General features: G+C 41.0%; 2 protein-coding genes across 2 annotated transcripts; one reads left to right on the top strand and one right to left on the bottom strand.

Annotated features, from left to right (window-relative positions):
- Window positions 1-729: 729 nt before the first annotated feature.
- Window positions 730-4,966, bottom strand: rsad1 (radical S-adenosyl methionine domain containing 1). The gene is made up of 9 exons (XM_075453744.1): window positions 4,669-4,966; window positions 4,396-4,529; window positions 4,111-4,315; window positions 3,665-4,030; window positions 2,520-2,583; window positions 2,297-2,444; window positions 1,983-2,037; window positions 1,765-1,868; window positions 730-1,509 (listed from the first exon to the last, which is right to left on the bottom strand). The coding sequence occupies exons 1-9, from the start codon at window positions 4,807-4,809 to the stop codon at window positions 1,362-1,364; spliced, it is 1,365 nt and encodes a 454-aa protein (XP_075309859.1). The 5' UTR covers window positions 4,810-4,966; the 3' UTR covers window positions 730-1,361.
- Window positions 4,967-8,391: 3,425 nt separating this feature from the next.
- On the top strand, window positions 8,392-12,279 carry btr02 (bloodthirsty-related gene family, member 2). The gene is made up of 7 exons (XM_075453509.1): window positions 8,392-8,504; window positions 10,523-10,795; window positions 10,880-10,957; window positions 11,049-11,291; window positions 11,380-11,506; window positions 11,601-11,627; window positions 11,735-12,279. The coding sequence occupies exons 2-7, from the start codon at window positions 10,526-10,528 to the stop codon at window positions 12,277-12,279; spliced, it is 1,290 nt and encodes a 429-aa protein (XP_075309624.1). The 5' UTR covers window positions 8,392-8,504; window positions 10,523-10,525.
- The last annotated feature ends 1,098 nt before the right edge of the window (window positions 12,280-13,377 follow it).

Genomic DNA, 13,377 nt, shown 5'->3' with positions numbered 1-13,377 from the left:
CAATGCCTGTTGATCAGCCCCGGTGTTATACGCACTTCTGAATCACCTTGGCACAGTGTTTTCAGGAAACAAAGCGTTGGAGTACAATGTATTTAAGATGAAGAGGAGGAACGTGAGAAAGAGCTATGATGAAATCAGCACCATGGAGAGAGCCCACCGTTTATTAGATTAGACTCTGCTGTCTCACACGTTAGCAACATTTGTACTTAGTTCCACCTATGCCAATTTGTGGGTCCCACACATTTTACAGCAGGTGACAACGAATGGTGCTGTTGCATCATGTTTTTCTTCTTCTCCATGGAGAGAGGAAAAAACACGTCATAGATTATTTACCCTGCGAGCAATGATTCATATCCTTCAGCGTTTAAACAAAATTAGATATTCATTGATGACTCGTTCATTAAATATACTTAATTCTCCCTGGTCTTAACTTAATCCCAACCCAATTACAGATAACTCAAACAAAATAATTTTGTTTGCAGTAAGCACAATATTACACACATATGTATAACTCCAGGGAAATGATTACGAAGACTTGCAAAACTAATTTAATTTCCAAGAGAGCCTATTTAAAGGAGGTTAAATATTCTATTTGTAAGAATAGAGGCTCCAGTCAGTGCAGGCCAGGACATTGATATTCATCAGAGGGTATACCATCAATAATATAAAATAATATGTGGATATATCATCAAAGCCTGAGAATGAAATTGTTCACATGGTTTTTCTTTGTAAAAGCTGATTTATTTAAGTATTATGATAATACAGATGTGTGACGTTACATTCATTTGGTCCTCAGGTTTATTTATAAAAGCAGCAAATATCACATGTATTTTCAGTAGACACATTGTGAACAGGTTTCCATATCAATTCAATTTCCTGTGTGCTGGGAGAATAATAATGAGGCCGAGACAACTGTAAAATGACTTAATGAGCAAATTTTCCCTGACAGAATTAATTAAGTGACAGGCACCTGGAAGCTTTTAAAAGGATATTAACATCTAATATTCCAGGTCTCATTTAACCAGTGCGAACAACAACACAAGGAAGATACAATAAATGGGTAGAGACTGTGACTTACAGGGCTGAGGTCATTTGAGTTGATTAGACAGATAAAAGTCATAAACCAATGAAGGGGAAGGATTAAATTAGTTGAGAGCAGCAGTAGCTGCAAAAGGCACTGCAATAATAGCGTAGTACTAACTCACAGGAGACATCTCCTGAATAAAGCTGACTTGTTTACAGAAATACCTGCTCACAAATAGATACCATTTGTCTTTACCTTTTCTTCTCCGTGCTTGTCAGCAACAACTAAAATCCACCAACAAGCTCTCTATGAAGTTATCTGATCATTCTCATGACTGTCATCGAGGGTCGGACATCTTCTTTGTTTTTCCGTCAGCCGACAGAGAAAGATTCTCGAGTGGAGAAATGTGCCTTTCCAGCTCCAACAGCAGTATTGGAAGGATGCTGTCCAGTAAGGCCAGACCAGTCCAGGAACAACGCAGACCCCTGACAAAGAAAAGACAAAAAGCTGTCAGGAGACGCCGAGACAAGAGTAGAGAACTTCCCAGCTCCAACCGCTTCATTGTGAAGATCAGATGGTTGTCTTTGACATCTGTTGCTGTTAATGAATGAATGAAATGAAAAATACCTTATTTATATGCCTTAAATCAACTGTTAGTTCTAGCCCTCCATATGAATAAAATGTGTTTTTTGCTAGTATGCAGAACAACCCAAGAAGATGAAACGATAGGTATAAATCACCTGTCATCAAGAATCAGTTGTTTGTTCTGCAGCAACTCTTTGACATCCATGGATGAACCAAAGATTTCACGGAGGCCCAGCTGAGGGCTAAATAACTCCCAGTGCTGTAAAATATCAGAAAATGAAGACAAACTTTATCTTATATCACAGAAATCCTTGAACACTGAACATCATCTTCAGTTAAGTTTGCACAGAAGGTTTATTATTGATGTCTTCACCTCGTGATTAATGCCCTTTGTCATCCTCATTCCCATTGCCAACACCTCCTCCAATCTACCAAACAAAAAGCCCTCAGAATTGAGCGTCATATTGACTCGACAGTAACAAGGACAAGTCTGCAAGTCTGATAATAGCGTTTCACAAGGACAAAATGTTCAAGGGAGCAAGCACATGCACAGAAACCTTGAAAAACTTTACTTTCACATTTCACACGAGTAGAGAATCTCTAGAAACTGCAGCTGTCTTCTTGTGTGACGACCAAAAATATTCATTACAAGACACAACACCACTGCCCATAAGTGCAACAGCTCACAGTTCAAGATGGCTCAGTTGTATGCGCCTCCGCGTCCCATGTCCCCTCTGTTGGACTTCACGAATCCACACGTCAGGCTCCAGAGTCTGGGTTCGAGCCTCACGTACAACACCTCCCTCCCCCAGAGGAACAAACCGCCCGTGCGCACCTATTACAGTTAAAAATGGATTAAAGAAATAGCAGAAACAGCACAGTTTACCCCTTTTGATCTAGACTATTTTACCTGGGCCAACACCGATGTACTGTTCTCCTTTCCAGTAGCCCAAGTTGTGACGACTCACTGAATTCTACACAACACACAGAGGAGCGTTATCGTGCTGCAGAAGCGCTCCACTCAGATGCGTTAATGAGACAACAGGAAGCCAGTTCGGAGAGAATCTATAACACTGATGGAGTGTTGATGTAGATATCACAACAAAAAAATTGGATTATAGAATTCAAATTCTCAATTTCTTAGGCAGCAATTTCTCAATTTCTAATACAGATGCCAACTGCTGCACACATGTTTGCTGTTCCCCTTTCCTTTCTCATCAGCATGTGATTTTGGCAACATGCATGCAGCAGACAAGAAACATTTCCTGAAACTTGCCTCACAGCACAGAGGCATTATCTGCCTTTAACCACCCGACAGCAGTATCTTAATACAAATATTCCGATAGACAGAGATTTAGACCAGTCCAGGTGTGAGTCCATGATAATACCCAGATTTCAGGCTTGCTTTGTAGTTTTTAACATTGCAGACTGAATACGGGCTTAAGTCTTTAACTGTTCTTTCTTGGCTCTAATGGCAATGGCTTCTGATTTGTGTTTTACTGAAGGGATTTATGAAGCATTCCAAAAATGTATTTGTTCGAGGCACTTAGTAAGTGTGTGTAAAGGGTTATTATGCACCTCTACCTGACTTGTTTGCTGTTGCTTTCACCATCAGGTGTTTCTAGTGATGCGATTGGTATTGTTATATGCAAATAAGACACCAGGAGAGCTTCTTCTTCCTTTCACGGCTCAGAATGGGATTGGAAATCAAGTCTGGGCACGTGGAGCGTGGTTTAACGGAGACTGAGAGAGCCACGCATATATTCAACTTTACAAATCAGGCGAAAACAATGCGTGTGCACATTTCTGCCTAAGTACACAAAGTTTTAGTCATGAAGCTACACACACTTTTATACATCTGGCCCTCAGAGTCGTGCAATGTGTGCAGAACAGCAGAATATGCAGCTACATGTAGTGTCAATAGTGATGGTTCACCAGGTGCAGGCAGGAGTTCTGCTCCATACCGACCCGATTACTAACTTTTAAACTGTGAACTGACATCTGGTTCAGTAAATACATCCCGCTGGCATAAAATCGAAATAATTACAGACTTACATGTCTTGCGAAATTAGACACCTCATACTGCATAAAGCCATGCTGGTGGAGAGTCTCCCTGGCACACTGGTACATCTCTGCTGTCACTTCTTCATCGGGCAGGGTCACTTGTTCGCACTGCACCTGTTTGAATAGTTGCGTGCCTCTCTCAAGGGTCAGCTGATACAGAGACACGTGGTCATCACACACCCTCAGCAGCTCAGACAACTCATGCACCCAGGATTCAGCTGTCTGTTTGGGCCGTCCGAACATGACATCCACAGACACCCTACCGGGGCACAGTCTCCTGGCCTCTTCGATAGTCTGTAAAGCCTCGCGGGAACTGTGGTCTCTTCCCAGACTTTTCAAGTCCTCGTCCTGCAAGGACTGAAAGATTGTAAATGTTAGAGAAAAAGTTGAGATGACACCTTTTTTTTTTTCCTGCATCGGTAATAGATTGTACTTACCTGCACCCCAATGGAGAAACGGTTCACCCCAGCACTGAGGTAGTCCTCTAACCTTGACATTCCCATCGGGGTGGGGTTGACCTCCAGCGTGACTTCGGCCTCATCTGAGAGACTCGCCAGCTTTGAAACAGTTTCGAGGACGGCAGCGATGGTTGAGGGGTGAGCCAGACTTGGAGTCCCGCCACCAAAAAACACTGAGCTGACGCTGCAATTCAAAGCAGAAGGATGATGAAGGCATCATTATGCTGTTTGATTTAATGTGGAAGGACAAGCAAGTCACCATACCGTGACACCTGACTGAGCTGCAGCATTGTCTCAGTTTCCCTCTGAAGGCACTCAGTCATGATGTGGTCATTGTTCTCTTTGGGTATATACTTGTTAAAATTGCAGTAGGAACATCTTCTGAGACAGTAAGGCCACTGGAAGGGAAAGGATGAAGATGTCATTGAAGCAAGACTGTTTACCTGCACTGAAAAGTACTCGAATAATATGCAGCAAAATATGTGTCATAATCTCTGCTTGAATGTTTGAAAGGTAGGTTGACCACAGCGAGCTCACGTGCACATATAAAGACGCCTGCTTAGTGAGATGTGGGGAGGCTGCCCACTCAGACACGTCTTCAGTCACTTCTCCACCACAGTAGTGGCGCAGACCGGGAGAGAGGACACGACTGGCCGCGCGAAACGTGCGTTTTATCATCCTGGAGGCAGTTTGTCTCTGAACGCGTGAGTGTTCCTCACGCGAACGCAGGGGCTGCAGAATCTGACTCAAGTATAGACGCAGAACCTGTGTCGGTCTCTATGACAACTACGTAACTATAAATTGACGTGAGGTCGGTTCGTCCACTGTTTCCGGTATCTATGACGTCCCTCTAAACAGGAAATACGTCTGTGTTTTTCCTTTTGCATGTTTCACAGTGTGCCCACACGGGGGCGCCATTTAACCAGAACAACCATTTTCCGATTAAAAACAGCTACTCCGGGCGGTTGACTAAAATGTTTACGCTGTTTTAACTGCAATGCCAGATATATTACATATTATATAATGACTGTGGAGCAGTGTAAAGGTTGGTGAGTATTTAGGTTGATTTGTTTCGACGAATAACCCCCTTTCCGTAGTGTTTGTATAGTGTATTTTCAACTATATAAACATCTCATGGTTAATAGCACAATTGAATATATGTAATCAATATACATAAGGCAGTAAATATATGAATAACAAAACCCATAAAATGCAGAGCAAAGATTATATAACTTCACTAATTTTAAAAGGGGGCAGAAGTTCAGGTTAATGAGTGACAAATATGAAAGTTTAGCCAGATAATTAGTCAATGATTCACCGGTTTTGCACCTTATTGTAACTCATTTTAATGTATTACATAATGAAATTAGCTTTTTATCATCACCACTTTTTAGTTTAGTTTACAGATGTCAGATAAATGTTAAAAACACACACAAAATATTAATTTGTTGAAATCATATTAAATGTTATGTTGGTCAAGACCTAACAAAGAGATCTGCACACAATACATGTGTGATAGCCTTTGCTGAGTGAAATAAATTGACTTATCAGCAGGTCTTTGCAGATTCCAATATTTGTTGTTACATTGACGATGAAACCAGCCTACATTTAGAAGTGACGTTTGCTCCACTCACACAGGATCAAACTACTTTAATGAGCTATTGATTTCCCTGAACCGTGGAACAAACAGTGGCACAGTGACATAACCTCGCAGAGTAAGTTTAAAATCAGTATCTATCTCAACAGAGAACAAGCAAATAAATACATTTATACAAAGTGATGTGGGGAGAGTATTTTCTTAACTCAGATGTGCTTTGGTGGATAAACAACTGAGTCTCTAGTCCTGTCTTGAAGTGAAAACCTCTGATCAGCACTGATTTAGTGTTTTGGTTGAATTTCGATGAACGAATTGCTTGTATGATTTGCATGCAAGAGAACAAAAGGACCAGTTAACATCCACAGCAATGGATACCTTAAAAAAGCTTTAAACCTTCACCTAAACGTTCACTTAGAACTTTCACCATATGATTTGTATAATTAGATACAATGCAGAGTCATTTATTCAGTAATTAAATCAAATCATTTTTCTGGAGATGTCAATAAATGAGGATGTGCCTACTGCTGGCTTCTGACCTGAGGCCATTTTCCAGTTGATATAAAATCTGAGAACCAAATTGCTTTATCAGCAGACAGACAGAGACACAGAGAGGGGAAAAGGACACGGATATATGTTTTTTACTTTATATAAACAAGAGAGTCAAGTAAGTCCTGTTCAGCCACAAGAGAGTGAATCTGTGTCAAATGGATAAGAGGAAAAAGGGTAAGCTCCCTGATTTGATACTGCAAAAACAAAGCACTAATTGGTATTATTTCTTAGAGGGTCAAGCTGAATATTACTTAAAGATGGTGGCTTTAATTCAAAGTGACTCATTTCTTTTCTTGTTCAACTTAAATGCATGAACTGAAAAGCCACATATTAAGTGGAAAGTCTACTTTAAAATGTGGGTATAAAAAGGATAAGCTACTGTGTGTTCACGCATGTTTGCTGAATGTTCCTGCAGGATCTACAAAGGAACTGAGGCTGATAGTGGTCGGCAGCAGAGGACCCTCTCAGTTCCAACTTACCAATGCCATACTAGGAAGGGAGGAGTTCTCCAAGGATGTCAACAGGATTTCCGCCAGCATGAAGAAGATGGGAGAGCTGGCTGGTAGACGAGTGGTTGTTGTGAATGGACCGAACGTCTATGAAAAGGATATATCTCATGTAAAGAGGAAGATGGAGCTGAGGAGATCCAAGTGCTTATGTGTACCTGGTCCTCATGCCTTTCTTGTTGCTTTTGACATGGAGAAAATCTCCCCAGATGATACGAAAACAGTCAGACTATTGAAGGGGCGCTTTGGAAGAAACTGTTTAACACACTGCATGGTTCTCCTGGCTTACGAAGGACACCTGGACAGATCTGTCTTGGAAAACAGGGTGAAGAACACTGACTGGCACCTGAGAGAACTGATCGAGAAGTACGGTGGACACTTTCACCTCTTCAGCAAGAACTGGAGAGATCGAAGCCATGAGAGAGAGCTGCTGCGGAAGATCGAGTTGATGCTGGCTTCGTTGGGGGGGTGTCACTTCTCCAGCAAAACTTTCCGGAAGGCAGAGGGCTGCGTTAAGAGGGAGGAAAAGAGGCTGAGGAGGCAGAGGACGGAAGAGATAGAAAGGACATGGGATGAATTGGAGAAGCATTATGTGGCAGAAGAACTGTGTTTCCAGAAGGACACCTATATTGAAAATGTTAGCACAGAGATCCGAGCCAAAGCAGAGCTCGACAATGGCTGGCTTAGAACTTCTCTGGCCATAGGACTGGGGACAGGTTTGGTTGTGGGGGCTGTGATAGGGGCACTTTTTGGATCTATAGAGGGGCCAGGAGGGATGGTTCTTTTTGGTGTTATTGGTGGGGCGGTAGGTGGATCTGCGGGAGGAACTGCTCAGGTGGCAATAAAGCACATGGAGAACAGAGTGGCCCCTCTTGCCAGACTCAACTTTAATTCAATCTTCATAAATCGCTTCTTTGCAGCTCCTCGCACATGACAGTGTGATTAGATGACATCCTTAGGCAGAATGCAAAATTAGATATTGTTAGCTTTCCATGTAGGCTCTAAGTCATGTAGATCATGGTAAGCCTAAGTGCTTGAAAAATGGACAAATAGTATTCTTTTCTTGGTTCTTGCAGATTTTTTACCACTAATGCAAAAGTCCTTCTTTAGTTATAACAGTGTGATGGTGATTTTTATGCTTTTAAGCTGTTGTTTTGAGAGCCATTAAAGTGTCAATGCCCAACAACTAAAAAGCCTTAAACTTAACTTTCTTCAAACACTAAAGATTATAGGTTGTGTAGCGTCTTTTGGCTTTCCAGGGATCAAATTTAATGTAAATGTGTTGTGTTTCTTCTGAAACAGACTCTAGTCCCTGTTTTGTTTGTTCTGCAGGGTGATATCAATATTATAGTGTATTATAAATAAGTGTAACATGCCACCACTTTGGCAAAATACTTGTGGGGAATTCTGATGGCAAAAGCTAGTCTGATTATGTAATTTCCTTGGTGCTTACAATTGTTAATGAAAAGTTATTCCAGTTGTCTCTTTTTCAACGCCCAGCATTTCCTGGTGTCTAACCCTGAGTTAGTTAAGGTATGGCTCAGGTAACACGCTGGGTGGAGTCTCAGCTGCATTAAAAATCATCCGAGGCACTGCCCCTTTCCTAGACAACACACATACCTGAGCGCAACTGCTCAGTGTGAACAGGTGTAGTCTCTTTGTATTATTTCCTGAAACTGTGAGTACAAGAAGAACTTTGTGGAAAAGATCAACCGGAATAGGTAAGCAAACATTTAGATTACACATTTTTCAATAGTACGATAGGTTTTACTTAATGAAATGTTATAAAACTTTATGATTTTGTCAGTCCTCTGAGTCATTTATGAGCATGTTACATAACCCGATATGTTTCATATGCGAGTACAATGGAGATAAAACTGAAGAAGTGAACTGAGGACATTAGAAGTAAAGAAAGTCTCATAAAAAATCCATAATAGCGTCTGCTTCGTGTTGAGTTGAAGCTACCTCTTTGATAGCTACCAGTTCGACAACATAATTATCTGCTTTCATTCTCAGTTAGTCTATCTAACCTTGATCAGAAGAAAATAATTCAAATGCCTGTGACAGTGACAATGAACACCCAGTGGGGGAAAACAGAGTGCTAGGATTCAGTTCAGTGAAATGAAATAACATATTTTGTTTGGTTTCAATAACGAGAGCAATTCCACTCCACTGAAGAACATGATGTCTCCCTCACTCCCTCTTACAGCTGCAGAGGATTTCTAAATTTTTGAGTAAATCCGTACTCATAACCAGTGATTAAATTACACAGCATGTTAACATTTTGTTACATTAATATTAATCAGCTTTATACAAAAGTGTACTCTTTGCATCCATTTTTGTACAGTTTTGACGTACTTTGGCAACTTGTGTAATTTCATTTTTTGCAATGTTTGCACCTTCAGGATATGCACACTTACTCATTTACTAGAGGGTGCAATTTGACAAACACCAGAGTGTTAAACTGCGAACGTTGTCCACAGTGCAAAATGTAGCTGGTTTACTATAAAGATTTAAAAGGCTCACTTTACTTTCAAGGATGCAAAATTATTGCATACCTAAATTGTAACACGTTTATCTTTTGCATTATGTAAAACTATCTCATGTGTGAAATTGTCATCCTGTTTTTACTTTAAAAAAGCTTATAAGAAGGTAGGTGGTGTTGGACAGTGGCATAACATAACTCAGGATCACCAAATTCAACACCTGTCCAAACCCAATGTTGTCCAAAAAACTGATTTGTTTTGCTGTCAGTTGGCATGAAGACTTGGCATAAAAGAATAGATGGTTGGGTTTATATATTTATAAAAATGATGGTTTTAAGTTCTCATCATATTGCCAGAGTGGTTCCTTATACAAAACAACAGACATTGACCAATGTTACCATAGTTTTAACACCTTTATTGTGACACTACTCTGATTTGGATATGTGAACAAGCTTGCATATGTCATGTTTTCCTGTTCGACTGGGCTGAAATGGACATTCAAGTAAACTGAATCCGGACTGATCAACAAAAATACCTTTTCATATAAAATGTGTATTTTACATCATGTGACAATAGGTTTTAACAGTAAGTTGGAACAAGAAATCTATTCCTGCAAGAACCAAAGTCGCTTTTAGAATAGACTTTTGTCATTTTAAGGAACATTACTACAACAGTAATATGATAACTCTAAGGTATGATTTGATTTGAGATATGTGTCTAAACCAACTTTTAAGCCAGTGGTGCATAAGTCCCCAACAGCAGTTTCGACTGAACCCAGCAAGGGGAGCAGTTGTGACCTTTGAATATCGAAGTTGTCTTAATCTGATGAATTCTATCTATTTTATTATTAATTAGATTATGATAAATGATGTGTGTATTTCAAATAATCTGTTAGCAATAAAGGAAAATGTGAAAAATGCTGCAATTGTCTCAATTTTCTCTTCTAAGAGGATAGAACTTCAGCTCGAAAGTGTTCCAGATTGTGTGGCTGTTGTAACATTATCTTTATAAACAGAATGGAAATCCATTTCAGGTTTTCTCTGTATAAAATTGAATATATGCCTTCATTTGTTTTGTTTATCAAATGTTTTATATGGAATAACTCATGATGATTATCAGTTGTTGGGGGAAAGGGGAAAGAAAACCTTATTTACCATCAAACAACAGTCCTTAAGTGCAAATTCCGTCAACAGGTGGCTTTAGATAATTAACAACAGGGAAGAGTTGTGTTTATACTTTTTTATCTTTTTCAGAGTATGGCCTCTACCATCAGCATCCTCCCGGAGAAGCACTTGTTGTGCTCTCTGTGCAGAGACATCTTCACCAACCCAGTGACTACACCTTGTGGACACAGCTTCTGTTTGTCCTGTCTCTGCCAGTACTGGTCACGCCACCTGTCCAGGTACTGCCCCGACTGTAGGAGAGTGTTTACTGACAGGCCCGACCTCAGTGTCAACCGCGTTCTGGCGGATGTCTCGGACAACTACAAGAAGACTCGACCTCAGAAACCACCTGATGAAGAGATGGTAATTTTGCCTTTGACAGTATTTTTTTAATCACAGCTGATCAAATCTGTGTGTCTTATTGATGTCAGTGTTGTTTGCGAACAGGTTATAGATGTAGAGCAAATGATTCAGGAGAGGCTGCAGAAGATAGAAAGGCTGAAATACTCTCTTGAGCTTCAAAAGGTGAGCTGAAATTTTCAATAAACAACATGATAAAAGCATTTTTATAATTCCCAAATATATTCATCACTAAATGATGATGATTCCCAATCAGAGCTCTTTCCTCCGTGAGGTGCGGGAGAGTCAGAAGGTCTTCTCTGCTCTTGTAAGCGCTATGGAGAAGAGTCACAAGGCAGTTGTTGCCGTCATAGAGGAGAAACAGAAAGAAGAGGAGACTAGGGTAGAAACACTTGTAAAAGTGATCAAACAGGAGATCCAGGAGCTGAGGAGGGAAACCAATGAATCTGATCTTCAGGTTCCTGTTGATCAAAGTGATGACCCGAAGCAAATTGTCATGGTAAACATCCTCATGTACCGCAGGCAACATGATCATAATTCTGAGGCATTATTGTCTTGCAATGCTGAATATTGTTTCCACTTTGTAGCCCTCTGAGATGAAGGACTGGTCCAAGGTTACCATAGAAACAGACCCTTGTGTTGGGGTCACCAGAAGAGCATTGTCAGACATCCTGGAAAAAATAAAGATAGAGGCCAACAGACTCGCAAAAACTGGTGAGTTATATAACTGTATTGTTGTGTATTCAGTCAATGATCTACAGTAAATTAAGTCAACGTAATGTCTCTCTTTCCTGTTGCTCTTCCTCAGAACTTAAAAGAATAGAGAAATACACAGGTATGGCTATCTCTTTGTGGAAAATCGTTTTAATATATTTCCTTTAGAGAAGAAAGATGACAATGTAGTTTGACTCCTGCTTTACTTTTCACTTCCCTGTTTCTTAGTTGATGTCAGCATAAGTGCCAAGACAGCCCACCCTTTCCTCTCTGTCTCAGATGACAGAAAACAGGTGAGGCACACTGACAAGCTTCAAGAGGTACCAGATCATCCCAAGCGCTTTGACCGGGTGGCCAATGTGCTGGCCAAAGACAGCTTCAGCAGTGGGAGGTGCTATTGGGAAGTGGAAGTTGGGAATAAGATTGAATGGAACCTGGGTGTTGCGAGACAGTCCATAAACAGGAAAGGCAAGTTCACCGTCTGCCCCGCTAATGGTTTCTGGACATTAAGCCTGAAGGCTGGAGGCCAGTACATTGCCAACACCTCTCCAGTCACCACCGTGGCTCTTGAGAATCGACCCAGGAAGCTGGGTGTCTTCTTGGATTACACAGAAGGACGTGTGTCCTTCTACTGCGCAGAGTCTGGAGTCCACATTTACACCTTTACAGATAAATTCCCTGACAGAATTCATCCGTTCTTCAGTCCTGGTCGCTTGCACGGTGGCAAAAATGCGGCTCCCTTAATCATCTCTTCTAGTTTTTGCAGCATCTGAACTGCTATGCTTGTAATTATCTTTTCAGTATTTATTCATTGTTGTTAATGTATATATATAAATTAAAAAATCAATTTAACAATCCACGATTAACCATATTTCTGCATTGAAGATTGACAAAGAGGGCGCATGAGGACTGGCTCCTTACACTTGAGAACTTCAGTGAAACCCATGAACAGATTGGAAAGAAAGAAAAGGGTTGTAGAAAAGAAAAGGCTCCCACAAGTGAACAAATGAGTCAAAGTGAAATAAGAAGAGAAACAAGGGATTGCTGAGTTGAATGGATGTGTGGGGCTGCAGGGTTGGGACAGAGGTTGACAAGGAGCTGGGAGGGAGGGCACAGCAAAACAGCAGGGTATTGTGCCCATACACCAGGCACTGGGAGACACACTCAAACACATTCACGTATTCACACACTGACACAGTTGCACACACAAGCGCATGCTTCTGCCCACTGCCACACAGACTTGCGCTGGCATCTCAGCGGGCAGCCCCATCTCCAGTCCAGTCCGGTCCAGGGTGTTGAAGCCGATCACTCGTCTCTGCCAATTTTCCCCCAACTTCTGATTCAGAGCCTCCCAGCTCTGTGGCCTTCCTGTTGGCTGATCTGAAATCTCAGGGCTTTCACAAATCCAGGCATCCACTGCTGGAAGGACAAGTAAATAGACACTAACCTGTGGATCATCTCAAGGAGACGCAGTAAAAGACTGGCACACTTCATTAGAGGTAAATTTTCTTTATTATGCCCGGGACATCTGTGGACTTTGTGCTTTTACCATGAGTAAAACGCTAACAATAGAGTGATGTGATGATGCTTCTAAACTTCCATTGTATGTTGAGTTATGCCACCATTGTGCTATCCCTGTGTAAAGGATGTTGGATACATGTGTGTGTGATGTTATCAGTAGCTATTGTTCCACAGATGAGACACAGGTTTCATCTTGGAGCCTTTCAGGAACTTCTAAGGTCAACATGGAAATTTATTTCTGTGATGTCACACACAATGTTTTGCAACAACCAGAGAGGGATCCTGATCCTATCCGTCTACCTGTAATGCCAAGTTTAATTTCTTTTTATTAAATCTAGTTATGATCTCAC

This window comes from Odontesthes bonariensis, chromosome 21, assembly GCF_027942865.1.
Source record: "Odontesthes bonariensis isolate fOdoBon6 chromosome 21, fOdoBon6.hap1, whole genome shotgun sequence".
NCBI lineage: Eukaryota > Metazoa > Chordata > Actinopteri > Atheriniformes > Atherinopsidae > Odontesthes > Odontesthes bonariensis.
The sequence above is the reverse complement of the archived record's forward strand: the minus strand, read 5'-3'. Positions and strand labels throughout refer to the sequence as shown.